Source organism: Suillus clintonianus (genome assembly GCF_016758775.1).
Source record: "Suillus clintonianus strain FC179 chromosome Unknown DEU56scaffold_64, whole genome shotgun sequence".
NCBI lineage: Eukaryota > Fungi > Basidiomycota > Agaricomycetes > Boletales > Suillaceae > Suillus > Suillus clintonianus.
Window position 1 is genome coordinate 124,916 of NW_024539288.1, and position 26,382 is coordinate 151,297.

At 48.3% G+C, this 26,382-nt stretch overlaps 11 protein-coding genes across 11 annotated transcripts; 5 read left to right on the top strand and 6 right to left on the bottom strand.

Annotated features, from left to right (window-relative positions):
• Nucleotides 1-139: 139 nt before the first annotated feature.
• Nucleotides 140-3,308, bottom strand: DEU56DRAFT_495212 (uncharacterized protein). Its single transcript, XM_041346496.1, has 8 exons — nucleotides 2,927-3,308; nucleotides 2,726-2,870; nucleotides 2,540-2,673; nucleotides 1,401-2,484; nucleotides 1,056-1,349; nucleotides 711-1,001; nucleotides 347-661; nucleotides 140-283 (listed from the first exon to the last, which is right to left on the bottom strand). Exons 1-8 carry the CDS (start codon nucleotides 2,964-2,966, stop codon nucleotides 256-258), a joined length of 2,331 nt encoding a protein of 776 aa, XP_041205901.1. The 5' UTR covers nucleotides 2,967-3,308; the 3' UTR covers nucleotides 140-255.
• A 1,289-nt stretch (nucleotides 3,309-4,597) lies between these two features.
• On the top strand, nucleotides 4,598-7,534 carry DEU56DRAFT_890681 (uncharacterized protein). The gene is made up of 15 exons (XM_041356286.1): nucleotides 4,598-4,819; nucleotides 4,871-4,931; nucleotides 4,981-5,019; nucleotides 5,075-5,089; nucleotides 5,143-5,555; nucleotides 5,611-5,695; nucleotides 5,750-5,839; nucleotides 5,889-5,945; nucleotides 5,995-6,061; nucleotides 6,109-6,282; nucleotides 6,331-6,380; nucleotides 6,434-6,563; nucleotides 6,620-6,669; nucleotides 6,718-7,095; nucleotides 7,150-7,534. Exons 1-15 carry the CDS (start codon nucleotides 4,779-4,781, stop codon nucleotides 7,180-7,182), a joined length of 1,683 nt encoding a protein of 560 aa, XP_041205902.1. The 5' UTR covers nucleotides 4,598-4,778; the 3' UTR covers nucleotides 7,183-7,534.
• On the bottom strand, nucleotides 7,119-8,381 carry DEU56DRAFT_902894 (uncharacterized protein; the record flags this gene model as incomplete). The annotated part of the gene is made up of 5 exons (XM_041356613.1): nucleotides 7,119-7,503; nucleotides 7,556-7,723; nucleotides 7,776-7,901; nucleotides 7,950-8,249; nucleotides 8,303-8,381. The coding sequence occupies 5 exons, from the start codon at nucleotides 8,379-8,381 to the stop codon at nucleotides 7,466-7,468; spliced, it is 711 nt and encodes a 236-aa protein (XP_041205903.1). The 3' UTR covers nucleotides 7,119-7,465.
• A 1,511-nt stretch (nucleotides 8,382-9,892) lies between these two features.
• Nucleotides 9,893-11,132, bottom strand: DEU56DRAFT_495392 (uncharacterized protein). Its single transcript, XM_041346497.1, has 5 exons — nucleotides 10,747-11,132; nucleotides 10,561-10,687; nucleotides 10,442-10,508; nucleotides 10,217-10,387; nucleotides 9,893-10,163 (listed from the first exon to the last, which is right to left on the bottom strand). The coding sequence occupies exons 1-5, from the start codon at nucleotides 10,977-10,979 to the stop codon at nucleotides 10,090-10,092; spliced, it is 672 nt and encodes a 223-aa protein (XP_041205904.1). The 5' UTR covers nucleotides 10,980-11,132; the 3' UTR covers nucleotides 9,893-10,089.
• A 127-nt stretch (nucleotides 11,133-11,259) lies between these two features.
• On the top strand, nucleotides 11,260-12,919 carry DEU56DRAFT_817258 (kinase-like domain-containing protein). Its single transcript, XM_041353907.1, has 5 exons — nucleotides 11,260-11,573; nucleotides 11,632-11,916; nucleotides 11,967-12,004; nucleotides 12,056-12,377; nucleotides 12,433-12,919. Exons 1-5 carry the CDS (start codon nucleotides 11,286-11,288, stop codon nucleotides 12,691-12,693), a joined length of 1,194 nt encoding a protein of 397 aa, XP_041205905.1. The 5' UTR covers nucleotides 11,260-11,285; the 3' UTR covers nucleotides 12,694-12,919.
• Nucleotides 12,920-13,898: 979 nt separating this feature from the next.
• DEU56DRAFT_817259 (uncharacterized protein) lies at nucleotides 13,899-14,440 on the top strand. Its single transcript, XM_041353908.1, has 3 exons — nucleotides 13,899-14,174; nucleotides 14,238-14,328; nucleotides 14,392-14,440. Exon 1 carries the CDS (start codon nucleotides 13,942-13,944, stop codon nucleotides 14,170-14,172), a length of 231 nt encoding a protein of 76 aa, XP_041205906.1. The 5' UTR covers nucleotides 13,899-13,941; the 3' UTR covers nucleotides 14,173-14,174; nucleotides 14,238-14,328; nucleotides 14,392-14,440.
• DEU56DRAFT_982337 (uncharacterized protein) lies at nucleotides 14,330-16,527 on the bottom strand. Its single transcript, XM_041359888.1, has 4 exons — nucleotides 16,181-16,527; nucleotides 15,379-16,107; nucleotides 14,590-15,327; nucleotides 14,330-14,538 (listed from the first exon to the last, which is right to left on the bottom strand). The coding sequence occupies exons 1-4, from the start codon at nucleotides 16,274-16,276 to the stop codon at nucleotides 14,479-14,481; spliced, it is 1,623 nt and encodes a 540-aa protein (XP_041205907.1). The 5' UTR covers nucleotides 16,277-16,527; the 3' UTR covers nucleotides 14,330-14,478.
• Nucleotides 16,528-17,049: 522 nt separating this feature from the next.
• On the bottom strand, nucleotides 17,050-18,532 carry DEU56DRAFT_741328 (uncharacterized protein; the record flags this gene model as incomplete). The annotated part of the gene is made up of 10 exons (XM_041348869.1): nucleotides 17,050-17,416; nucleotides 17,468-17,508; nucleotides 17,567-17,665; nucleotides 17,716-17,759; nucleotides 17,816-17,864; nucleotides 17,922-17,998; nucleotides 18,049-18,243; nucleotides 18,293-18,342; nucleotides 18,400-18,426; nucleotides 18,492-18,532. 10 exons carry the CDS (start codon nucleotides 18,530-18,532, stop codon nucleotides 17,050-17,052), a joined length of 990 nt encoding a protein of 329 aa, XP_041205908.1.
• Nucleotides 18,533-19,352: 820 nt separating this feature from the next.
• Nucleotides 19,353-21,866, top strand: DEU56DRAFT_915188 (ras guanine nucleotide exchange factor domain-containing protein; the record flags this gene model as incomplete). Its single annotated transcript, XM_041357712.1, has 6 exons — nucleotides 19,353-21,107; nucleotides 21,158-21,241; nucleotides 21,292-21,415; nucleotides 21,471-21,593; nucleotides 21,645-21,774; nucleotides 21,827-21,866. 6 exons carry the CDS (start codon nucleotides 19,353-19,355, stop codon nucleotides 21,864-21,866), a joined length of 2,256 nt encoding a protein of 751 aa, XP_041205909.1.
• A 951-nt stretch (nucleotides 21,867-22,817) lies between these two features.
• DEU56DRAFT_758170 (ribosomal protein L22/L17) lies at nucleotides 22,818-23,666 on the bottom strand (the record flags this gene model as incomplete). Its single annotated transcript, XM_041350213.1, has 6 exons — nucleotides 22,818-23,018; nucleotides 23,077-23,204; nucleotides 23,256-23,384; nucleotides 23,440-23,511; nucleotides 23,571-23,612; nucleotides 23,663-23,666. 6 exons carry the CDS (start codon nucleotides 23,664-23,666, stop codon nucleotides 22,818-22,820), a joined length of 576 nt encoding a protein of 191 aa, XP_041205910.1.
• Nucleotides 23,667-23,806: 140 nt separating this feature from the next.
• On the top strand, nucleotides 23,807-25,537 carry DEU56DRAFT_872509 (IMP dehydrogenase/GMP reductase; the record flags this gene model as incomplete). Its single annotated transcript, XM_041355790.1, has 3 exons — nucleotides 23,807-24,269; nucleotides 24,316-25,462; nucleotides 25,513-25,537. 3 exons carry the CDS (start codon nucleotides 23,807-23,809, stop codon nucleotides 25,535-25,537), a joined length of 1,635 nt encoding a protein of 544 aa, XP_041205911.1.
• Nucleotides 25,538-26,382: the final 845 nt, after the last annotated feature.

Sequence of the window (26,382 nt, forward strand, 5' to 3'; positions counted from 1 at the left end):
CGCTTCTCTCGTATTCCATTAATACGGAATTGAAATCAAAGACGCAGTCATCGCTGGCCCCGCTAGGCAAACAGCCATCTATACATTCGAGCGTGACTTGTGTGTCGATTGCGTCCGAACTGCGAGTCAGTCTAGCGCTGACGAGGAAGCGGAAATTAAGCAAGGTTCAGTATTTGTGCAGCGTAAAGAATTACAACATCTTGATTATCCAAATAAACGAAAAAAAGAAGGAAAAATCGGACCAAGAAATACAACTCATTCTACACCAAAGCCTTCCGTTTCCCTGCAAACAACCAAAAAAATCAGTATGCGTCTCCGAGATCGGACACATCAAAAATGAACGCACTCGATAGCATACGTCAATTTTTTCTCGAGGCTCTCGTAATCTTCGTAAGGAGGCAACTCGATCCTATTGAAACACGTATGACTCCTCGGGAGCTGCGATGGATCGCCAGACTTGTCGATGGTGAATCTCCGGGGTCCATCCGAACCCTGTAGATCCTTGAAGCCATTAACAGGCACCCTGGAGGTACCCGTCGCAAATTGAAGTAAACGCGACTTGCGTTCTGGGGGCCAGCTACGAATGCATTGCCAGAACCACTCGATGACTTTATCCGTCTTTTCGTATCCGCGGTAATCAGTATATTGGATCCAGTCATCGCTGCAACGCATCTTTAGCGTGGTAACGATGAGCATGGTGAGAAACGCACGTATCAATCTCAGACATCCCTCCTATAAGCAGCTCCAGTTCTCGCTCGTCAAAGAGTTCAACCAAGTCTTGAGGTATGATCTCCTGGAAGCCGTGCATAAAGGCTTGCGATTGTTCCCGGACTCTTGTCTTAGTACGGTATTCCACAACCGCGTCGACGTACTCCTTCTTATTATCTTCGGTGACGGGAATATTAGCTCCTCCAGGCTTCAGCTCGACTTCCACAATCTCGCCAAAGCGGTCTTCCGTAGAAGTGAACGTTTCGTCCAAGACATCAGTTATGTCATTTTCCCTGAATCAAGCAGTTAAGTGACTCGATCTAGCAGCGACGAGGGCGGAAACCTACAGCATCCAGACCAGACTGCGGTGAAGGTCGGCGTCGACGCCTTCAAGATCAGCCAATGTCGACTTTTTCCCGAGAATCATCTTGTAGAAACTCGGCACGAAGTAGGCATCGAGGAACCGCCTGTGGAATATGGCAAGCCCAAGACATCGCCCAATAAATTTGAAGTACGTCAGGTGCTCAGGATTGATGCCCGACATCCAGTTCATCTGAAGGGTATAATTGTCATGTGCGGAATATTGGAACAAGCCGTAAGATGGGTCGAATATCTCATGTGACACCAGGAAGAACCACTCCCTGTCGCAGCATGGTTTAGAACAAAGTCATCTCAACAAGTGATGTTCGTACCTTGAGACACCTCCATAATCCAAGCCATCTTCTCCTTCAAACTTGATCACGAGTCTCCTCCTCAGTTCATTTCCACTCATTCTCATAACAGCAGCGAAGCTGTCATCCAAGACTCGGCTTCTCCGCAGCTTCAGCTCGCATTTACCCTCCCTAAGGTTCATTGCAGGTTGACTACGGAAGTAGATCACCTTCCTTCTGTAATCACGCTTGTACTGAGGGGCATTGGAATCCAGATTCGAGGGTAATCTTGGATCATCCCAAGTCGTGGTGCGGGTATTGTGATCAACAAAGTACACTCGGCCGGTGGAGGTTAGGCGCATCTCCCAACCTGATGGAAGAGGACCCATATTTGCATTCGCGCTCGTGGACGCGGAAATAGCGGAGGCAGAGACCTGTACCGTACGTGGGTCTATCCATGTCGTCAGCCGTGTATGATGGTCAACGAAGTAAGGGCGTCCTTCTGGCGTCCGACGCTCTTCCCACCCTGCTGGTAGGGGGACGTCTACATAACCACCGCTGCTGCGGTTAGAGTTTTGAACGTGTGGCTGCGGCGCGGTGATTGATGGAGGGCGAACAGAAGACGCAGAAGGTGTTGCTGCGGGCTGTGCCCATGTGGTCATCCTTCTATTGTGGTCAACGTAATAGACTCGACCGCTTTGTTCGTCAAGACGACGCTCCCATCCTCGAGGAAGGGGTGTTTCGTCTTCGTCGTCCGCAGTACTGCTGGTGGACCGTTCCGCAAGAGACAGCTCACGTGCAATACCTATAGGAGGTCTAGCTCGTGTCGATGCACTATCTGACGAGGTTCGGGACTCTGCGTTGGAAGTTGAGCCTCGACGGTTAAGAAGGGGACCGAGAGAAGGGACGCGGGGAAGAGCGGGTACCCTTGTCGAGGACTCGGGGCGAAGTATGGGTGTGCTCTGACGGGAACGCAGAGACTGGTTTGGTGATAGGCTAGGTGATGGATTGCTCTGCCCGGCATCCGACGGAGCACTCGTGGATGGCGGAAGCGAGAAAGAAAACAGCATCTTCCCGTAAACTGATGTTCCAGTAGATGATTGGCGAAGGTCGTGGGTTATAAGCCCTGCAGAAGCAAGTCGTGTCAGCCTGAAGTCTTGAAAGATGGGGATTGTAGGTACTGTAACTGTTAGCTGTGTGGTCTATCGCCTCTTGGCCTGTAAGCTCGACAAGCCCTAGGAAACCCTGATCTCGCTTTCTGAATCTCTTTTGGTCGAATATCTGGATTATGATATTGGAAGATGGTCGAACGGTACTAAGCAACCCGTTTAGCACCAACGGCAGCGAGACAAGTCAAAAGGACTCACATATCAAAGTGCTGGTTCCACGTTGGGCTGAGACACTTTTTGACAGGGCTTGTTGTGTATGTTTGATCGGCGTCGACGGAGACGACAGCGAATGGGTCTGGGAGACTGAAAACTTCTCGCTTCACGAGTGAGTTGGCGGCAAGAACTGTGCGTGCGCAGATTAGCAGACATGGCGGTACAGATGATCATGATATTACTCACCAGTGATTCGAACTATCTTTGTTTGCTGCTCGTTCGACATCTAGAGCAGCCACCAGGGGTGCTCGTCAGTTGTTGTGGCTGGGAGTACAGGAAACGCCAGGATGGTGAGTGAACGGAGTGAACGGAGAAAGAGGGTAGCTCTAAAGTTGAGGTTGAGCGGAGTATTCTTGAGCGCTATGCTGTGGAGATGGCAATGGCCGTCGTGAATAAGACGACGACGACTCGAAATTAGATTGCACGGATATAGCAGTCCGGTCAATATACTGACCAATGTTTGAAGAAGATATGACAATATATTATATGGACGAAGGACGGTGAGCAACGTTGGGGCAACGCAAGACCAGCTGCGGCAGCGAAACCCTCAGTGGGCGTAACATGCTGTAACTTGCTCGTAAACTTCTTGTTTTCATTACGTGACCATGACTAGCGTTAGCTAGTCCAACCTTACAGCCCTGGGACCGGAAACTCTCCGGAGTCGGTATCCATGCCATCACACAAAGAGCTACTTTAAAACATACATATATAACTATGTATGTAGGTATGGTTAATGCGCATCTATGCGCATCACCTTGCCAACATTCCACCGATACTCTGACGCTAACAACACGGCAAAACCCCCTGTGACTTTCAGTCTTTCACAGTACATCATGGATCAAACCGTAGCTTAACGGCAGGTGGAAGATCCCTTCCGGTATCTGTTTGATGCATCAATGATTCATTCCCTTCCCAATGTAACGCACCGCTTCCTCGACCCAAACGAAGAGGTCATCAACCATTACGTGTAGGTCAATACCCACTGCCAAGGTATGCACAAATGTAGCGGGTGTTAGCATCACGACGATCCTTCCGATTTTTTTAGTTGGGACGTACACATTAATTTTGAAGTTTTGCCGTTCTGTGATGTTTGAGACTCTCTCAAAGACTTCACAGAACGACAAACCGACCAAGAGCCCCGATGGGAATTTACCTCCTGAACATTGTCGCGTGACGGCCTTGAAGACTCATCGAACGATACAGGGGTCGGATCATGGGAAGCCTTGACTGTAAGTTCAAAATGTCAGTTTTACGCACAACGCAACAGGCATGTACTCACAGTAGCAGACGATATGATCCGAGTCGACTTAATGTCCGGTAAGAATCGATAAGCATGGCATCGTTGGGTACAGCTAAAACTCTCACTTGTAACGTGGCCACGATCACTGGTGAGCGCCCCATGGATAGCAAATAGTCGAGCGGTATCTCGACCCCCGGGCCTACACACCCTAGGCTACTCGGGGAGTGGGTAGCTTCCTGAACTACCATGCCGATGCCACGCGCCACGGCCGATGGATTGAGATCCATCATATCTGCCAGGAACTAGAGGCTATATCAATACCATGTCTTCATTTGTTCTTCATTACGATCATGCGATACTGCAGGCCGATCGGCATTACCAAGCGGAGTATGAACATCATTTTGGCTCGGTATTACCATGTGGGGGCAGCAAGAGAAGGGCAAGTATAAGGGTGAAAGGAAGAAGGCGGGCACGAAATAAAGCGGACGGGTGGGAAAGATGCTGGGCGGGAAGCATGGCAGAACGAACGGAGCATGAATAATGGCGGCGGCGGCCAGGTCAAACATCGAGCGAAGTTTAAAACTCAGCTAGGCGTCGCCGAGCTTGAAAGCTTGACAGTCTAGTCAGTACGATTGCAGTACGAGATATCTCATGCATAGTTAGGATAAGGAACTTCCTGGGTTTCATGCGATAAGGCCTGCCAACAGACCATATGACCTCGTTCGCTAAAGCATAACGTACCAGGTGAGAGAGTATTAAAGGAAGATTCAGAGTCTTGAGAATAATCGTTTTGCCTACATGAGTGAGATCCAGCGAAGAGTCGCCATCATTGGCGCTGGGTAAGTATTACTTTTGATTTGATTGTATATCGACTAATTATCCGCTCGCAGTCTTAGCGGCTTGTCCCAGGCAATTGCTATCAAAACCAAACTCGGATTCGACAATTTCACAGTGGGTACATCTTTCCGCCGAGCGGGATGCTCGCTGAGTCTGTCGATAGATATATGAGACAGGGTCTGAAGTCGGTGGAGTGTGGAGGGTATGTTGTTGTCATGCACAGAATATTAATGTTCTCCTGACAATTTTTTGCAAAGGCCAACACATATCCTGTATGATCAACAACTGAAACTGCAACATATCGCTCACCTCAAACCTCTTCTAGGGATGCTCATCAGATCTCGAGATTCATTGGTACAGCTTATCATCAGACCTATATCCATACTGGAACAAGTCGCATAGCCTTCAACCGGAGATTCAAGCTTACTGGATTAAGCTCTCAAAGAAATATAATCTATACGGACATATCGCATTCAATACGAAAGTGTTATCTGCCGAGTGGGACGATGCCAAACAACATTATACCCTCATCGCGGAAGATGTCTTTTCAGGCAAGAGGACGACGAGTGTGGCCCACGTTGTAATATCTGCCCTTGGTATTTTGGAGGTCCCAAAGATTCCGTACGAGATTCCTGGAGTTCGGAAGTTTCAAGGGGCTTCGTTTCACTCCGCCCAATGGCCAGACTCAATAAATCTGCAGAATAAGCGTGTTGCGGTGATTGGAAATGCGTCTTCTGGGTGAGTTACACGTCTTCGGGGCATTCGTTAAATGATGATTCAGATAAACGACAAGAGCACAATTTGTACCATCTGTATCTGAAGACCCGTCTGTTCAAGTGGTAAACTTCATTCGCACCCCAACCTGGTTCCTAACTCGAGTAAGGTTCTTTGTGCTGTGTTCGATGATTCAACGACTGAACAGAATATCCAAGCCACATATTCCGTACTCGGACACTGAGAAATGGATATTCGCTAATATTCCTCTGGCGATGCAACTACACCGAGCTTGGATCATGTTCCGGGTCGGGCCAGCTGCGTTGCAGTGTTTTAGCTTGCTGACTTTTGTTGTAGCACGTTGCTCCCGTTCACTTACCTATGAGTGATAAAGCTCTCCAGAAACAACGTGACGTGAGCAGGGGTCCCGAGATTGGGTATTCGGTCTAACGTTTCCACTCAGGTGATGACGAAATACATCCTCGATAACACACCGGGTAGATACCATGCTCGTTTGATACCTGATCATCGTACGTATCTGATCAAGGAATTTTCGTTTTGCTCACATGTTCCGCAGCTCCAGGTTGCAAGCGAATCGGTTCGTCGGTGGTAGTCAAACTATCGCTATACTCTTGCTCATTTCATGCAGTCACCGACAGTGGTTTCCTGGAGAGCCTCCATCGCCCTAACGTGACGCTGAACTTCGACGGAATCGCCGAAATAGTGGAGAATGGCATCATCACAAAGACTGGTGTGTATGGCTCGTCAATACATCGTCACTTTCCTCACACCAGTTTAGGTGAAATGTTGCCATTTGATGTCATCGTATACGCGACAGGATTCATCGGCGTGAGTTGCTATACACGATCTAATATTCCAGAGGATGCCAACTGTGCGAATAGGAGCGGTACCCGATGCACGTTCGAGGCTTGAATGGAGCCACTGTCCAAGGCTATTATGATGCGCATGGTGGCCCTACCGCATACATCGGGACTACAATTCCAGACACACCAAACTTCTACTTGATAAACGGTGAGTTCAGAGGAGAGCGTGTCATCATCACCTGTCGCCTGAGACAACAATCACAGGACCAAATACTGGAACACGAGTATCGGCGTTGTTCATTGCAGAAGTACAAGTAAGTACAGCTTGATTGTTGTATCTTTTTGCTCACGTTTGTCACAAGGTTGCATACATCCTTCAACTCATAGAGCCGGTCCTTACCGGTTCTGCCTCATCTTTCACGATCAAAGCTACACCCACGGATATGTACAATGCCAAGGTCCAGGAACGGCTCTCCCGCTCGGTGCACGTACACTGCTACTCTTGGGCACGTACGAACGGTACAGACAAGGTATTTTATCCGTTTCCTTGGCCTGTGACAGTTTGGTGGTGGTTGCTCCGAAAACCGAATTGGGATCATTACGTGGCAATCGGCGCCGAGAAATGGGTGTGGGCAAGGCGAATCAAGGCTGTTAAGAACATTTTGAAATGCACGGCGGTCTTAACGCTATCGTGGTTATACGTGAGTGGTTCTGCTCAACGGATTTTACACGACATGGCGGTGAGTTCCATCACTGTTCTTGATGCCTATCAATTGAACAATCTCTATCTTTAGGCAAGCGATTACCTGTGCCTTGTGACTTCTTGAGTAAATTTACCCTCCGTCTTTGAGGTGCCATAGATCTACGAGAGTCGAGACAAATCATAATTTATCATCAATTGTTATGAATTACCTTTACTCGCCTCATCCAGCTGCCAAGTTTGAAGGACCCCACATTCGTATTAAATAAGCTATGTCACATTCTGAAAACTACCAAGTTCAAGACAGACCCGTAATCGATTATACAAGTTTACGTGCAAAACTATCAACACGGCGGTCGCTAATAATCTATAATAACCACAACACTCTCCACGATGTCATCTTCAGGCGTTCAGTAGTTTTGTTTGCGACTAGGAACGACTGTATCCACTGAACAATCCAGTCAATACAGAGATCGAATCACATCAACAAATGTACTTACTGGCACCAGAAACACGCTTAGATCGGATGTTGATAGTGGGGGAACCTACTACCGTGCCAGGGCCGAAATGGGTGACACGCTCACGCCTCCTTGCCTGGGTCATTTGCGGGTAAGCCACTGCAGACGGTGGTCGCTGTGGTTGGAACGTGTCGTCGGGAGTCAAGTTTGCTAGAGGACTAATCAGCATACGACATCAGCATGGTCTAGGAATATCGCTCACTTGCTCCAGTCGCATCTTCAGAGTCAAAATTGATTGTGGGTGACCCAATGTAGGCGTTTGAATCGAATAAGACGCAATCTATGTCTTCACCCTGTGAGTTATCCGGAGCGTTCAAGCCGGGTGGTGCTGTGTGGTGTCAATGTTGAACTGCAAATCAAAGCATCGTGCACATACATGTGGAAGTAGTTTGCGGGGTTGGATTGGTACTGGCGGCCCGGGGGGTCGCAGAACCACTTGTATCGGTTGAAGCCTCGGAAGAGTACGAGCTATCACTAGTCATGCTCGTCGTCACGGCGGTGGGATTGGACTGAAGTAGCACGAGACCACTTGTATCGGTTGAAGCCTCGGAAGAGTGCGCGCCATTACCACTCGCGCTCGTCGTCACGGTGGTGGGATTGGACTGAAGTAGAACGGGACCTTCAGATGAGGGGGTCTCATTAGATGAGCCGGGTTCAACGCCACTTGCGGCAGTAGCTGGTGTCCAGAATTTAGTCGACAGCGACAGCATGATAGTGAATAGCACCTACCCAGAGTTTCTGGTAAAACCGGGCTGCCCCGTTTCGAAGTTGACTTGGCAGTAACAAATAATTTCCAGATGGAAGGCATGATGCAGCTGTATGGTCTTATGATCTAGTGATCTGGTGAATTATTGAGAGTATGGTGATGGGGACTACTCACCTCTGACTAGTCCCATATTTATACTTCTGCAAGATCGACAAGAAAACGCCAGTAGTGTCTGCTCTCGAGTTTAGTTGGTGGTATTGAAGAACAATAAAACCCATAGGCAGCCACTGCAACAAGAAACAATGTGATGACAATTCTAAGGCAGTGGGAAGATATTACAGCACCTACAAAGTTGTAAGGGTCCACAAAGGCCCACGAAACTAATCGTTTCCAGGACCGCCAAGTGCGGCAAAGTGTCAAATCTAAACTATGCCGCATGCTTCGTTACATACTTAACACCGAACTTGTCAACTTAGAATTATCTGGCAGGCCCCCCCCGCCGCGGTGTTTGACATGCTGCCCCAAGACGCAGTATAACCTACCGCAGCTTGCGGAGGGTTTGCCACGGTGCCATAAATTCACTGTGGTGAGTAAGGGCATGCCTACCTCAGGCTGTGCCAAGTCACTGCCTACGCACGGTCTAGAGTACAATGGCAACTTGCGTAAAAAAAAACCAGCGAAGAATATGTACTACTCGCATAATCGGATGCACTATACAGAGTCCAGACAACCCATCACATATTATCATGATCATACATAATATCAATGTATCCAAAAATACGTCACCACCTTGCAAGTTGACTAGACGACAATTGCAACTATTGTATTCTCTTGTCATGGTGAAACTTTTGATTTCCTTGGTCAATGTTACCAGCTCGACCGATACTACCCAAGCGGATGAATGTTCGGTGTTCAGCCTCGATTCGAATTGAATTAGTACTACTCACCTGACCTTGGGTTTCAGATCTGGACGCGGCTTTTGACTGACAACGATTCCCAATAGTATTAGTGGAAGTAGTAGTACAAGCGATGTTTACCTCCAACGCGGAGGTGATAATTGAAAGACAGAACACGCTTGATTCACGCGGAGTGCTGACCAATACTAGATCACATCAGCGGCTCTAGTCTCTGTGCGACACGAGTCGCCCCCCGACGCTCAATCAACGCTAATCAACGCCCATAACCTTCGTGCACCAAGTACTACTATGATGTACTACACCAGACTTCGTGGTAGCACTAAATCACTTTTGCGTGATATTTAAATTTTGAATATTAATTATCGCGGAGCTCGAAATTCCAACTTGAAGTAAGTTCATTGGGTACAGATAACGATGCACAAATGGCTCATGTCGTGCACAACGCTGTGTGTAGACGAACATGCTTGAAGCTTGAAGCATCATAGTATGTACATGTATGAATGCACCCGTTTGGAAAATTTAAACTTTCAGTAAGCGTGATGTATTATTTTTATGTACTTCGTCACGGGGCCTTTCCGAGGATTTGAGTCACAGATCTTACAGGAAACACCATGGGAAAGGATCAGAACGATAAGGTATGCGATGTCATGGTCCATAGACAGAACTCGAAAATCGACAGTGTTAGTGGCGGGCAGCCGAAATAATTGATTAGAGGACAGCGACACAAGATAAATGGGGAAAATACGGACACAACCCTTTGTTATGCGACTCACCATGGTTCAACGTTGGTGTGTTCACAACAGATCTCGAGACAACATAGCTTATTATTGAAACGAAGTGGGTGTTACCAGGTCCCGGTGAAGATGATCCGGAAAGACGAGAGCTGCAGCCTGCTATAGTTGGTGACGCAACTCCATTATCGCCGGTTGCCGAGCCTGACTGTGTTCAGTTCCCGCATTAACTCCAGCTTATGACCATGCACATAAGTATGGAGACAGTAGGCGGATATAATATTCTTACAGTCTTCTACTTGATGATCATCAGCAACAGGATCAGCCTCGGAAAGCAGGCCCCCTTGAGATCCAAGGAAATTCGCAGCTTCGGTGAAAAACGAAGCTGAGGTTTCGTCCAGTGGTGACTCCAGTGGAACAGCGATTCCGCCAATGCGAGCGTCAGATGGCAAGTCCTCATCTGGGTAGAGGTTAAGCTCAGGTGATCTAGCAGAACTAGCAGGAATTCGCAGACATTGTACATGCTCAACGCTCGCTGAGTCGACCGAGAGTAACTGCCTTCTCATCTTCTCCGAGGTGGTCTGCAGAACTATCTGCATCAGAGTTGACATCAAATAGGCAGGCTGGTATTACCCTAGTGTCCGTGTACAATGCATTCACTGCTTCAACAAGCAACCGAGTTGCACGATATGCCGAGAATAATTTCACCGGATTGAATGTTTTCTTTTGTTTTTGTAGTCTCTCTCTTTCTAGAACCAGGCTGAAATGTGATCGCGACAATCAGGAATTTGGCATGAGCATGTGTGGAAAGAGACATACACGTCATACGAGGCCTTCGCCTCTGTAATTAGGTCTTCAACCTGTTTCTTATCGGCGGCCATATCGCGTATCCTGAATACCTCGTCCAGCGTAGCTTCAAGGACCACATTGATCTGCCCAAAAGTGCTTGAATCCTTCAGTCTCATTACAGGGAAGATGGATCGATCATATTGAGCAGCTGTCCCAAGATTAGCAGGAATAAGAAGGGTTCGACGATTTTGCTCAGAGGGCATGATTTTCTGTGTGATCCACCTGATTGTCGATGGGTTTTACGTTTAAGTGCTTGTGCGAACAAAGTTTTCACAGAAATAAACCGCTGAAAACGAAACGGATCGTGCATGGCTTTGCAATTGATTTCTGGGGGTTCATTGGACCATACATAGACGTATCATGTGAGCATTAAATTGAAGAAATACTTGACTTGCCGATTATTACTGTGGGTCCCTGTTTACGTATATTTATTTGACTCCCAATTGAAGTGTGCTTTTGATTGTGAGTTTAACCCAACTCCAACCTGCACGGACAACAATATAACTTCGATGGACAAGAGTCCGAAGAAGACGAAGGCAGAACGCAAGGCCGCAGAGGCAGCGGAACTTGAGAGACACGAGGCTCTCAGGGCTCAAAGAGAGTTTGAAGCTTTTGGAGCGGAACGCGAACGAAGACCAGGAATTTTGACTGTGTACGAAGTTTGGTGGTGCCAACAGTACCAATGGCTTAAGGATAAAGGATACTTACTTCGGCCTCGATACGCTCCGGAATGGGTACCGTCATGGGAAGGTTTACAGTGCCACCCTTTTGATTGTGAAGATGGTCACATTTCCAGAGTGAGGCAAACAAGAATTTGACTACATTGATAAGTGGCTGACGACTTGAACCTCGCAGTACTCCCACATAATCGATGCGACTCGCATGTCTGATGGCTTGTATATTTCTCTCAAAGTGGTCAACAAATCGGTCCACCCTCACGAGGTAGAAATCGGGCAATACTTTATGATGGAGCACCTTGCCTCCGATCCTAAGAACCACTGTATTCCGTTCCTAGATGTATTATCAGTGCCGAACGAGGAAGATAAACAAATTCTCGTGATGCCTCTGTTGCTTAATTTTACGATGCCTCGATTCGACACCGTCGGGGAGGTGGTGGAATGCCTTAGACAGTTATTCGAAGTGAGTAAAATTGCTCCTGAATGTGATATCGCCCCAGTAATTTATCACAGGGCTTGTTGTTCATGCACAATAACCACGTAGCGCACCGGTAGGTGGCGGGATACAGTTGTCTCATGCTCTCAACTCATCACAAGACAAGCGACTGCATGTCGAGAAATATCATGATGGATGCAAAATATCTCTACCCTGAACCTTTTCACCCTGTTATGCCTCACATGAAGCGTGACTTCAGTGGCTATGTGAAGCATCTCACTCGCACTCAGCGGCCGCCAAAGTACTACCTAATTGACTTTGGCTTGTCGCGCCGGTACGATGCCACCGAGGAAAACCCGCTGGAGTACCCAATTTTTGGAGGCGACAAATCAGTGCCAGAATTCCAGAAGAATGCCAATGTTCCAATGAATCCCTTCCCCACCGACATCTACTATCTCGGAAACACCATCAGACAAGAGTTCCTGTATGTAAGTAACTACACATCTGAAAACTGGGGTTCATTGCTTATGACGGATAATTGAGACCAAGAAGGGGCTCGAGTTCTTGAAACCTCTCGCTGACGACATGGTGCAGGACGATCCCAACGGGAGACCTACCATGGAAGCAGTGGTCGAGCGGTTTGACTTGATCAGCCAAAAACTTAGCTCATGGAAGCTGCGTTCCCGTGTCGTTTCCAGGGAAGACGGCCTTCTGGAAAACATGTATTATGGAACCACACACTGGCGGCGGCGCATAGTCTTCATCGTCAGGCGTGTTTCAGCCATACCTCGCCCTTCCAATTGAAACATACCTCATGCGATGCGCACATACTTGCATACGATGCGAGTTCCAAGGTGCAAACTGAAACGCTCTGGGCTGAGGATTTGGGGTGAAGTCTTGGCTACGATCTACCCGTCGAATGGTCGGTTGTCCTCACATACTTATTATAGCGCACGTATTCTTAATGTGTTGTTCTTCACTGGCACTGGTATGCATCAATTCCCAAAGGATTATAGTAAAACTATTGCTATCGTATGTAAGGTTGCGACAACGATAGTTGTCCACGAGCAGCCCATGCATGTCCCACCTTCAGGAATGTCGCATACCTCCGTGGTGTTGCAATGCACATCCCGAGGATTTCTGTCACCTGCTGCACCCTCTTCTCATTGCTTCATGCTGAAGCTTGAAGACGTCTGTCTGCGTTATGTTTTTCTCCCTCTTGCGTGGAGAGGGAGCTGAGATCATTTTGGTGATAACAATTCGCTGGGTTTAGAATGAAGGGGGTTGATTTGAATTCAAATGTAATGGTACTGTAAATTCTGGTACTCCTTTCTTACCTTTCTTAGACTTTTATATAGAGCGCTGCAGCACTGAGGACCCACACGTTATCACGCGCTGCTGATCAGTTGAAAGCAAGCTCCTTATCATTTCTTCGGGTGGCGATCAGCGCTCATACAATAGACAACTTGAAGATCCCCTTCTGATTTCTGATATGAATTTTTCCAGATATCCTGACTTAATCAACGGCGATGCTCACTGCTGACCGACCACTCGAAGAAGTGATGACTGGTGCTTACTTCCAGCTGCCAATCAACTATGTATAATTACCTTGTTGGTGAGCGAGAAATCCTTTGCACTACTATATACTTTCATCCTCATTGGCACTTAGTTTCAGTGTACACCAAGTTGGAAGATATTCGCATTTTACCGCCCCCAACGATGCGAGAACTCGTCAATCAAGTTGTAAAATATGGAACGTTAACTCGTCTACAAGCTGTACCATATTGTCATTTGTGAGGAAGGAGGGTGACAACTATCATCAATTCAAGCATTCTGCAACTCGGGCCAAATCATCATTCAGCCTCGACAGTCTTGCTGCTTCCATCCCATCCCCGTGCGTATTTTCAAGGGTTGCTAACATCCATCTTTAACCTAATTATTTCCTGCCGGTGTGGCTCCCACAAACTCTTTTCTAAAGCGCCCACGCATACTCCTGCTTGAGGACTATGACGCAGGCGAGCCCGATAAGGGACACCCGGAGACGATCTGATCATGGAGGCCAAAGTCTACGAAATCCTCAAGCAGCACCCTCACCCTAACATTTGCGTTTTCTATAGATGCGTCCGTGACGGTGATTACGTTACCTCCATATGTTTGCAAAAATATGGACGTATGTTTATGGACGTAGCCATGGCTGGACAGTGGTGCCGACCATCTCTTCCAGAAAGTGATATATACGGCCTGACACAAATCGGTGAATTTAAGAAGGGAACACGTTCATAGATGCGAGTGCTTGCATTATTTTCTATGGTGCTATTCATGACCGTCTGCATTATTTTCCAATTTAGAGTGCACCGATCGTTCAGGGGAAAGAAGATTAATCTATTGAAAGTGATTAGAATGCTGCGATTCGCGGGTCAGCGTTTTCGCAACGAAAGACAGGGAGGTGGTATTGAATTCAATTCTAGACTCAATGTTAGAACGACTCGCTGATCGGATTCTCAGAGATCCCACTCAGACTTGGACATACAGATGAGTGCGTAATGTTCATTAATTAGTAAGCAGTCCACTGCCAATTTGTAATCCGTACTAGTCTCCCGCCCTTGGCGTTATCTCAATAACCTCGATATCAGATTGATATCCATGACACTAGATAAGAGTCAGTATGTCACACATTATTGAAAGATGGGGAGACCCTACAAGGTAAACTGCGTCCTTGTCAATCCAGATCCCGCCCAACGGATAACTGAATGTTTTGTCCAACACAACCTCGACGTAAGGCAGGTTCGTCGTCAAGGTCACCTGTGGCAGTAAGTCAGGGGTTTCTATGATTATCGTAGATGGCTCTTTCACTACTCGTCCCACACCCTGCAGACGCTCAATAGCTAACGGGCTGAAGTCCATCGCACATAATCTAAACTCCGTGATATGCGATGGATCATGTTCATCCGTCGTGTCATCTACGGGGCATGCCTGCAACACTCGATTTCCACTAACGCCAATACGACATTCCGTCTGATTCTGCAACACACGAGAATTTGAAGGTCCCCAGTCATTCCACGGTATTTCTGCTGCCATCTCTGAAGAGAAGTCAAGATCGAAGAACGTCGTGGTGGAGATGATGAAGACGAGAGTCGAAAAGAATGTTTCAATGGATAATATAAATAGTTGGTGTTGAGGGTCTGAGGTCCACATTGTTTGTTGGGCTTGCATCGGTGGTTGCAAGCTATCTTCCATAGGAAGGATGCACTCTGCAAACCCTGTATCCATCGCTGAGATAGGTAGCAAGAAGCACGCCAGCAGCTGCGGCGCCTGTGTCGTATCCTCGATTGAATAGAGTTTTAATTTGTGGCTGAAAACCAGCAATCTATCGTTTCCGAGGAAACAAAAATCAGCTGCGTCGTCATAGTCTGGGTTTATGTCGTCAGTGAGGACGCACTAAATCGAATGTCATCTATCAACGCTTTAACATCTCTGATCGGGACTCACACTGGATGTTGTTGAGTGTTGCCAGTCCCAAATCTGCAACGCCCACCGGTGACAGAAACCATCGTTTACATCATTCACCTGCAGGGTGCGCCATAAAGCGATATGCTTGCCGAAACCCTTGAGCTTGACATTGTCCGGTTCTGGCTCGACAACGGGCTCCTCGCAGCCAGGCAGCTCCGACAGAACGAGTGTATGCCCAGCAGCTTGAGGGTGATAACCACCTCCATCTAGGGCTCTGAGGTCAATACAGAACATCTCAGCATAACCCCAATTGGCTATGGGATCATAACCAGTACCGGCATGCACGACAGCGATCAGGTTTTGCGCTGGGTCCATGAACACTTCGAAGGTGTGTGCGTAGGGACCTGAATACAACGACCTTGGATAGCAATCACGCTCGATTGTCTGTTGCGAGGCATCTGGTAGTATTGGCAAGATCGTGGCCGATTTTTCACTGTTGTCCCAGAGGCAGAGATGCCTGTTGGCAACCCGTATTGATGGTGTTCCACTGTTACGAAATTGGTCTGGTAAAAAGATTGTTGTGCAAGTGTTGACATCAAGCCTGAACCATGCGTGAGCTCTGTTCCTCAGGAGTTGTAGGCGCCGAGAGATAGAAATGCGGTTGTCGGGATTTATGTCAGGGACACGGAGCAGTTGTTGACCGCCGAGTTCAACGATGTACTGAAGTTCGGAGTACGACAGGTACGTCTGGCGAAGAGCCTTACATACCTACAAGACAATCGTCAAATAATAGGTCCCAACACAACAGTAACACCAAATTGTAATAAATTGTACCACTCACGGATGAACAACGAAGGATATCTCGGTATGGCAGCGAGATCAGGATGTAGAACTGCAATTCTTCAGCAAGAGACAGAAATCCGGCTTTGGGCTTCATTTCTTCCTTCGTGACGAGCTCGAGTCAGTCAAATTGACGTTTAGATCTAAGTCGCATCATTGAAGAAAAAACATCCCCACGAACTTCCCTTGCACGATCCCTAATTATAAGCGCTAAGCGCTCATTATGTTTGTTCCCTACCAAAACCTGGTGTCAACTTAATGGACTTACGCGGTACGTCGTTCTTTTCACGGTGTTATCATCTCACATTTCTGATGGTGTACTGAACGTCCTGCACCCATTGTCAACCAAGTGCCTTGAAGGTCTTCAAATCGTGTTCCAACGACACGAAACATCTAGCCTAATAGTAATATTGTGTGTACACTATGCATATGTACGCTGAGTGAACGCCGGTCCAGGGGATGTGCTCCAAGTTTATCTAAAATCGGCGAAACGTACATCGAGCCTCCCGCGTTCCCTTGTGCTCAACCCAAAGGAGGAGCGGCTCCAGTTGAGCATGTTCCGGAAAGGTGCTTGCGCTCGGCCGGATTCACGTTACAAGAAAATAGGATCAGACCTTGCCTTAACTTACAAGATTCTGAAACCGGCAACTATGCGGCGCACATCATCTAGAGGTCAGTGCACAGCATCACCCGTAATTCGGGATACACAACTCGGAGGGTTGACCAAGGTGGGATTGGCACTTTTATCAAGACGCTTTACTGTCACATCATGTTTGTTTGGTTGCCTACTAGATCACGTACAGGCGAAAAAAATGAAGTTACAATGTTGGGAGCAAGGTAATACTTATCGCGGTAACCAGGTATATAACATTACAGCTTAGCCTTCGCCTTGACCAACCTGGCCATCCCACCGATAATCTCTTCCGCCTCCCTCTCTATGCGCGACAAGAGCTCTTCGCACGTCGGGATGTCCTTGATCAAACCAAGTACAAGACCTGCAGTCCAAATGCCATAGTCAGAGTCACCGTTCTCGAATACAATCCTGCCTCGTGCGCCCGAGACAAGTTCGCGGACGTCTTCAAACTTCGCCCCGCCTGGCCGCTGCTCGAGAGCAACGACCTGCTTTGATACTGCATTCTTGTAAACGCGTGAGGTGTTGTTCAAGGTACGGAATATGTGGGTGGTATCATATTCGGTGGAGGCAACGATCTTCTCTTTGATGTTTTGGTGGATAGGGCTGGACAGCACAAGTGAGAAAGGTGTAAAAGTTACAGTGTTAATACCGTACCTCTCAACTGTGCACATGAATCGTGTACCCATGTTCACTCCCTGTACGTGCAAGTGGTCAATGGAAATCGTGATGGAACATGCGAGGTGCAATACTCACAGAAGCACCGAGTGCGAGGCAAGCAGCCAATCCACGGCCATCTCCAATTCCGCCCGACGCAATGTAGGGTACCTTGAGCTCTTGCGCGGCTCTTGCAAGCTGCAAAATGTTACTATGTAACGGTAGACACGACCAGTGATAAAGCGCACCAGAACAAGGCCGCCAATGTCCTCCTCTCCAGGGTGACCAGCACCTACCGGCATCGTCAGGTGTCGTAATCAAATTTAAACAGACAGGCGAGGGACTCACATTCGAAACCGTCGATACTCAAAACATCAACACCCAGTCGTTCTGCAGACTAAATGCCCATTTTAGCACATGAAGCATGTATTGTAGTCTGATTGAACGGGCGAACCTTGGCATGTCGAATCGTGGTGCACTTGTGTATCACAATGCACCCATGTGACTTGAAGAATTCGATGAGCTTTCCCGCTATGGTTTATGTCAGAATCGTTGAGCGACGAGAGCACGAGACTACACACGATTGTTCCCTGCTGTTTCAAATATCTTAACGCCCTCTTCTACAGCCACACGCGCGAAACCTTCGTAGTCTGGTGGGTTGATTGAGGGTAGAAGCGTAAGGTTTACACCAAAAGGCTTGTCAGTTGCTGCACGTGTCTCACGAATCACAGTGCGCAGAGCTTCGGGGTTAGGCTGGGTAAGTGCAGTGATTAACCCTGCGACAAATTTAGCGGATGAGGCTGAGAAGCAAACAATATTGCATACCAAGACCTCCTGCGTTCGACACGGCTGCAGGAAGTGGAGGTTTTCCGACCCTGCGCGCAACTATCAGATCATTCTAAACAGACTTCACCGGCACAGACGTCACTTACCATTGCATACCCCCTTGCACTACTGGACTGTCAACCGTTTGGAACAAGTCGTAAGTGTATGTCTTCTGAACAAGAGACGTACGTTAACTTACACACGGATGCCCAGAAGTTCTGTCAATGCAGTTGTAATCATTCTGTCTGAATTGTGTTCTTGATTGCTTCTGGTGTACTCAGTCTACGTGAGATGTACTAGGCAACACAGTGAGCCTGGTAAGGGAATATTAGAAGGGTGTGAAGAACAAGGGTCTGTGAGCCAGACAAGCAAAATAAATGTGTTGAGCGGTGAAGATGGTAGCTAGAGACGTGGGTAGTAACTCTGCTCCGGTACTTAAGAGGATCCCGAGAACACATAGCATGCCGCTTTTTACGGGCACTCGGTCTGTGACAAGGTAACCGGCATGTGATTGTAATACAGCCGACTTTCGCATAATCAATCACACTTTGAGCTTGTCATGATCCTTGATCCATATCATCAAATCCATCCTACATAGGGTGAGTAGAGCGCGCACTAGCCAGAAACTAACCTCACAAATTGTATAGGACATAGTGCGTTATGCACCTGAAATGACCCCAGTTATTGCTTTTGCAAGTCAGGTCACTTTGAAGTTGTTACCGGTGCGCCGTACCTAGAATGAAAATGTGATGTCTGATATCCACCGTACTTCGAGATATCTCTGCTTGAAGGCTTAAGGCCCATAATGCTAGAATATTTCCTCGCATAATACAAGATGTGCGTCAATGAAGAAGCTTTGGTGGCTTTGATTGTTGAAGCGGTTGTTGCACGTGAGGACACATCCTCGTGCCAAAGCCGACACAATATTTGGCGGACCACAAATGATGCGTCCACAACGTCCACAACGTCCACAATTCAATATGTGGCACTATAAAAGCCCTGATGTTGTTTGAAGCGAACCTTCTTGCACACCATCCACATTGATAACTGTATCACCTCGATGGCTACTAGTAACACAATAACCCCAAGTCCCTTGAAGCCTCGCACTATCCTTCTTTCGCAGATGTCAGAGTATAGTACCGACAGTGACAAGCTCGCTGTTCCATCGTCCTGCATATATTCTTCCAGTGTCCAACAGTTCGACATCGAGACAACGTTCCCAGCGATCCTCAATCCTATCAAACTTCTCCACGAAGCCGCTGATAAACAAGACCTCGAATCAATCCGTGGCTTGGCACCAATCTTTTGTCAATGTTTGGCTACGATTTTATGCTCCATGGAACAGCTCCCCATGGACGTTCGGCGCGCTTCAGCCTACGGGCACGCCGAACACGGAGTGCGATTCTCCGAGAAGGCCTTCATCAGCCACGCCCGCCCACTTGTTGACCCGGACTTCGAACCGCCTAACAGGAGACAATTTATCTGGAGGACCCTAGAGCTAATGGATATGATCATGTCTAGCTTGAAAAGGTTTATGCAATGTGTCGAGCGCTTGTTGCGTCAAATGAAGCCCCTTCCTGACACCCCCGAAGAATGTGAATTGGAGGTAGAAACGGAAGAAGAAGATGACGACCAGTGCAACGAAGCCGGCCAAATTTCTTTGCCGTCACAGGACCTTCCTCAGTCTAGTGAAGGATCGTCGACGGAAAAGACATGTGTTGAAGAGGTGAATGAACTGGGTTCGCTTGTCGAGCCACCGGCGGTCAAACCCCCGAAACGCGGACTGTCTGGCATCTTTGGGCTTTCACTTAACTTGCGCCGCAAGATTTCGAGGCGATTTTCGAAGACGGACAAACCGGCACCTGTCGAGAAACTCACGACTCGCGCAAGTCATGCTCGTGCGACGGCGAATATCAGGAACTCTATTGCCCTCTTTCCAGAGCTGTTTGATGGGACGCTGGAAAATTCCCTTCCTCACCCAGATGATAGTACCGAACTATTTCTGGACAGGAACGGAGTTCTCCAGCTTGCTTCATTAAGGGGCCTTATCAGGTACCTTACATCGGCAGTCTCTGATGACGACCTAGAGCTCGCAGATGTCTTCTTCCTCTGCTTCCGCTACTTCTCGACTCCAGCACTCGTTCTCGAGGCTTTTATAGAGCGATACAAGGAGAAGTTGCCTGGTCAGGACTTAGCTCCCATCCCATCGATGCACGTCAAGATGCGCGTAGCTCGCCTGCTTAACCAATGGGTTGATCTTCATTGGCGCAACTCAGAAGATCAGGACGTCTTTGCGACTCTCACGCAATTTGCATTCTCTGATCTCTCTCGAGATCTCCCCCGCGAGGTCTCCTCGAAATTCATCGACACCTTGCATAATGCTGCGTGCGCCAAAGAACACAAAGGACGTCGCCTCGAGAAGACGGTCCAACTCATTCAAAGCTCTTCGCTGGCTGAAGAGCTCTCTAGCTTATGGGAGCCTCGCGACAAGAAGGCGATGGTGAAGGGAGAGTTTGAAAAGATCAAGCTGTCCAACTTCGCTTCTCCCCAAGGAATGGAGCTCCTGACTCATCAGCTCACCGTCCTTTTGTGGGAGAAATACCGCGATTTCCAGCCTGAGGATGCTGCACGCTTTTGGGTGGAGGAGGCAACTGGAAAGTCGACTTATGGCGTTTCCAATGACGCTGGCTTGAAAGTAACCACCTATGCTTCCTTTGAGAAGGCCATTCACCTTTGGGCACTGGATGTCATCATGTCTGCGTCGTCGATGGAGGCTCGTACTGAGAAGGTACAGTTCGTCTTGGAGTGGGCACATGTAAGGTTTCAGTTGTCCAGTCATGGCCCCAGCTAACACATCCTTTTCAGGAATGCCATAAGATCAGGAACTATGCCGCTTCATGGGCATTGTTCTCCGCGTGCGACAGACAAAGTTTGGTTGGTCCTTTAGTGGTATGTACCCAAGATTATGGTATTGTCTTCGCACTCACGTTATTTCGCAGAACATTGGTACCAAGCACGATGCGATTCTACTTGCTCTACGTCTCTTCTTCAGCCACACAAACCACATGAAGTCCTACAAGGACGCGATCCAAAGCAGTGTTGGACCTACTCTACCCACCCTTGGTACGTTTCAAGACACTGATAACTTGACCCTGTCTCTAACGATGCTGCCTTGCAGTCCTTTTCGTAGGCGACGTCAAGCGCCAGTGTGGTGACAAAGAATGTGTCGACCACCCAAATGCGCCGGGACATAAGCTCATCAATCTCAGGCGTTACCGCCCTCTCACGCGAGCTGTCAGGGGTATGATTGTTGCTCTTGTTCGTCTTAGTCATTACTAATACATTGCGACAGACATGGAGAGATGCCATATCCCCTATCACATCCAGCGTGTGGATTACGTCTGCCAGTGGATGGAACAAGTCATCTGCTCTTACCTCAGTCGCCCAGAAAATGAATGGGAAGATATCTTTTACGACAAAAAGTATGATTTTGTGTTCTGCGCTAGACATTCATGAACTGACGTCCCTCTCAAGGAAAAAGTTAAACCGGAAATGCAGTATCTATGTGGCGTAACAACAACATTCGTTGTTCTTGTCGATGCTTTCAATTGCCCACTGTTTGTCTCAATGTTGTATTGGCTGATTTATCAGTCCGCACCTGTTCGTCCGATTGCCCACTTTTCGTTTCAATATTTTATTGACTGACTTGAAATTCAGTCTACGCATATTCATTTGTTTCGTTAACCGTGGATACTTACCAACACGTCCACTCATTGTATGTCCTTTCAATTGCCCGCTGTTCGTCTCAATGTTTATTGACTGGTTTATCAGCCTACGCGCATTCATTTGTTTCGTTAACCATGGATCCTTACCAACACGTCCACTCATTGTATGTCCTTTCAATTGCCCGCTGTTCGTCTCAATGTTTATTGACTGGTTTATCAGTCTACGCGCATTCATTTGTTTCGACCATGGATCCTTACCAACACGTCCACTCATTGTATGTCCTTTCAATTGCCCACTGTTCGCCTCAATGTTTTATTGACTGGTTCATCAGTCTGCTCCTGTTCGTTAGCTTTCGTTGACCGTGTTTACCTACGAACACATCCATTCATTTTTCTTCTCGATGATCTATTGACTGACTTGAAATTCAGTCTACGTACATTCATTTACTTTCATTAACCATGTATCCTTACCAACACGTCCACTCATTGACCATATATCCTTACCAACACGTCCACTCATTACCCATATATCCTTACCAGCACGTCCACTCATTAACCATGCATCCTTACCAACACGTCCACTCATTGTATCTCCTGTCATCGTCCTGTCGTTGCTCAATTGCTCTCAAACACTCGATATCTTTCCTGTTTCCCAATATATCGGTTTTGAATGCAATTCGGATGAGATTGTGTGGTGTCATAACATATGCATATGGTGCATACAAAAACATGGCCTTTGTACAGTAGCCTGTCGCATACCGTCGAATCACCAGCCGTGTCAAATATATGTGAGAATGACATTAAGCGCGTACAGCCTCGATTCTCCTTCTGGCAACCTGTCTCCGGTTCAACGACGACAAGGATGACACGCCGACAGCGTCCTTGTCCTTGCTCCGCTCGACCTCCTCACCAGAAACACCAAGGATGATCTCGACGTGGCATGGGTGGCCCTGGTAAGGGTTGATACGACCATGTGCACGGTACGTGCGGCGGCGAGTTTTCTATAAGGCGTCAAAGGGATTATGATATCAACTGAATTGTAGAGTAAGATGCACGTACGGGTGCTTGCTGGACGCCGATGTTCTTGATGTAAAGGTCCTCGAGCTCAAGGCTCTTTGCGTCGGCGTTCGACTCTGCGTTTTTGAGGAGGCGAGTGATGAACTTGACGGATTTCTCGGGCCAACGACCTATAGTATATCAATATCCGTATTCCGCTTGTCTAATATCGCGAGACACACCCTGGGTTGCCTTAAATTGCTTGGCTTGGCTGGCCCGTCCGACACCACCAGCGAACCGACGGAAAGGGATGACTTGTTTGTGGTCCGAGACGTCAGAAAGGTAGGTGTAGGCCTTGGTAAGCTTCAAGCCTGGATCGATCATGAGGGTTATACGCATCACCATGACTATTACTTGAACACTGACCTGTGAGGGCTGCGGCGACTTCCCTCATGTTCTTGAAGTGCGTGCGAAGGTACTCGCCCCGAGCACGGGCGGCTGAACGAGACCAAACACATAGATGAGTATTGGGTTGGATATCAAGTTGCAAGACAGACTTTTTTCGGGATTGGTGGCAAGGGCGGCGGCAGCGTAGCGGACTGTTTGAAGACGGTGAGCATTCTAGTGGATACAGACGACGATAACGCACCCATTTTTCTTGAGGATGTTGTCGAGCACGGCCTGTAAGATTAGGATCGAGGACTGGGCAAGTGTGGCTTGAACTTTAATTCTACAGTACTTCGGAATTTGCCGACGATGAGGTAAATTCTCGAATTAGTCGACCAAAGTAAAAATGGCGGGCGCTCTCCAGCTGTCTTCCTCCGAGGCTGTTGCCCATCTCGAAACATACAAACGATCAGATGGCCTCTCAGTCAACGATCTCATGGACTCTCGCGTCCACGGTGGTCTCACATACAATGACTTCCTTATGCTCCCTGGAAAGATCGATTTTCCTGCTTCCGATGTCATTACGGAGACCAGAATAACTCGTAATGTCATTCTCAAGACTCCGTTTATGAGTAGTCCTATGGACACCGTCACCGAGACCCACATGGCCATCAGTCTCGCCCTGCTAGGTGGTATTGGTATCATTCATCACAACCAGTCCCCTGCTTCTCAAGCAGCTATGGTTCGAGCCGTGAAAAGGCACGAGAATGGTTTCATCACAGATCCTATCATCTTTACTCCCAATCACACTGTTGCAGACGTGCTTGACATCAAGGCGCGTCTTGGATTCTGCGGTATCCCTATCACAGGTACGTCAACATCAGTTTAATCAAACGACACTCTGACATCCTTCAGAAACCGGATCTTTGGGAGCTAAGCTTGTCGGCATCGTCACCTCACGCGACGTTCAGTTCGAGTCCCCCGAGACACTCCTTCACGAGGTCATGACCATGGACCTTGTCACTGCACCTCAGGGCGTTACACTTACAGAAGCCAACCAAATTCTCCGTGCCTCCAAAAAGGGAAAACTACCCATCGTCGACGACCAGGGTCGTCTCACCTCCCTCCTCGCTCGATCTGACCTCCTCAAAAACCAAAATTACCCGCTAGCTAGCAAGGACCCCAACAGTAAGCAGCTGTATGCAGCTGCAGCTGTCGGCACGCGACCTAGCGACAAGGACCGCCTGAAGCTCCTTGTTGAGGCTGGCCTTGATATCGTCGTCCTTGACTCGTCGCAGGGTAATTCATTGTTCCAGATCGACATGATCCAGTGGATCAAACAAACGTTTCCCAAACTCGAGGTTATCGCAGGCAATGTCGTCACCCGTGAACAGGCTGCTAACCTCATTGCCGCGGGGGCAGATGCCCTCCGCGTCGGCATGGGTAGTGGCTCCATTTGTATTACACAAGAGGTTATGGCTGTCGGTCGGCCACAGGCCACAGCTGTGTTCGCTGTTGCCGAGTTTGCGTCCAAGTTCGGCGTTCCTGTGATCGCGGACGGTGGTATCAGTAATGTGGGGCACATTGTCAAGGCGCTCGCCCTTGGTGCAAGCGCTGTAATGATGGGAGGGCTTCTTGCGGGCACCACAGAGGCACCGGGAGAGTACTTCTACCACGACGGGAAGCGAGTAAAATCTTACCGAGGCATGGGTAGTCTCGAGGCTATGGAGCAGGGTAAACCGGGCGCGTCTGGTCAGGTCAATGGCTCCACGAACCACACGTCACAGCCCTCGAGCAAGCTACAAGAGAACGCCGCTACGACGCGCTATTTCTCCGAGTCATCCGTGGTCAAGGTTGCACAGGGCGTGTCGGGTGATGTCCAGGATAAGGGCAGCGTCAAGGCGTTCATACCATACCTATACGTTGGTGTCCAGCACAGTCTTCAGGACATCGGCGTGCGCAGCGTTACGGAGCTGCAGGAAGGCGTGATGGAGGGTCGTGTCAGATTTGAAATGAGAACAGCAAGCGCACAGGTGGAGGGGGGTGTTCATGGCTTGCATTCGTGAGTGAAGATCGTTTGTTATCGCTATGCATCGCTAATATCTTGGACAGATATACCAAAAGATTGTATGCTTGATACGACGGCCAACCAGCTGCCGGTGCTACCCATATGACCAATAATACAATATAAGGCCCGTCGATACATCCATTAATCTCTTCCTCAGGCCTCGGGTTTGGCTAGCGCCGCATTCTTGTTGTGTCTCTTGCCACGCGGGGATCTCTTCGTTAAGTGGCGCAAGGTTGTTTAGTCCAATGATTTCACGTGTCAATGCAGGGTAGACGCGGCGCGGATGAATGAAACAAGAAGTCGATCAAGATCCCGGTCATCGGAGGGCTGCGGGAGTTCCACCCGCAAACAAGAAAGAGGGATTTAATGTTGCATCCACTCCCCTTTTTGAGCATATGCTAGTATGTGCCCCAGAGAGAAGAGGTAGGTCAACACACCAGGGGCATTGGACTAGTGCACTACTCTCGCCTCCGCTCTGCACCCTACGAACAAGGACGCATATGACTGACTGCTACAATTGTAGATAAGATGTTTGACCCTGTACTATGGTCGTATCTGAACCCTCAACAATTTAGACTGTCACGAGTTCGGGTGATCACGAGATTCTCCGGTGGGCTTGTGTCATGCGCAAGTTATAGAGAGCAGCAAAGCCTGAGAAGTAGGCTGTAGAGGTCAAAGCATTGCGTGTTGAGCCACCTACATCACATCCTCTCCCTCGGGCTACCAAGACCGACCCAGATAGGCTAGCTCTTGTTGACGACTTCGCGCTTGCAATCCTCGATCACTGGAACGACGGCACATGTTTTTTGAGGACCTTGCCTTTTCCTGGTGACCGGGCCATCAAGGCCATCAATGCGGACTAACTCATTCTGGTACCCATCATCACATGTATCTAATAGTAGTATATAGCAACA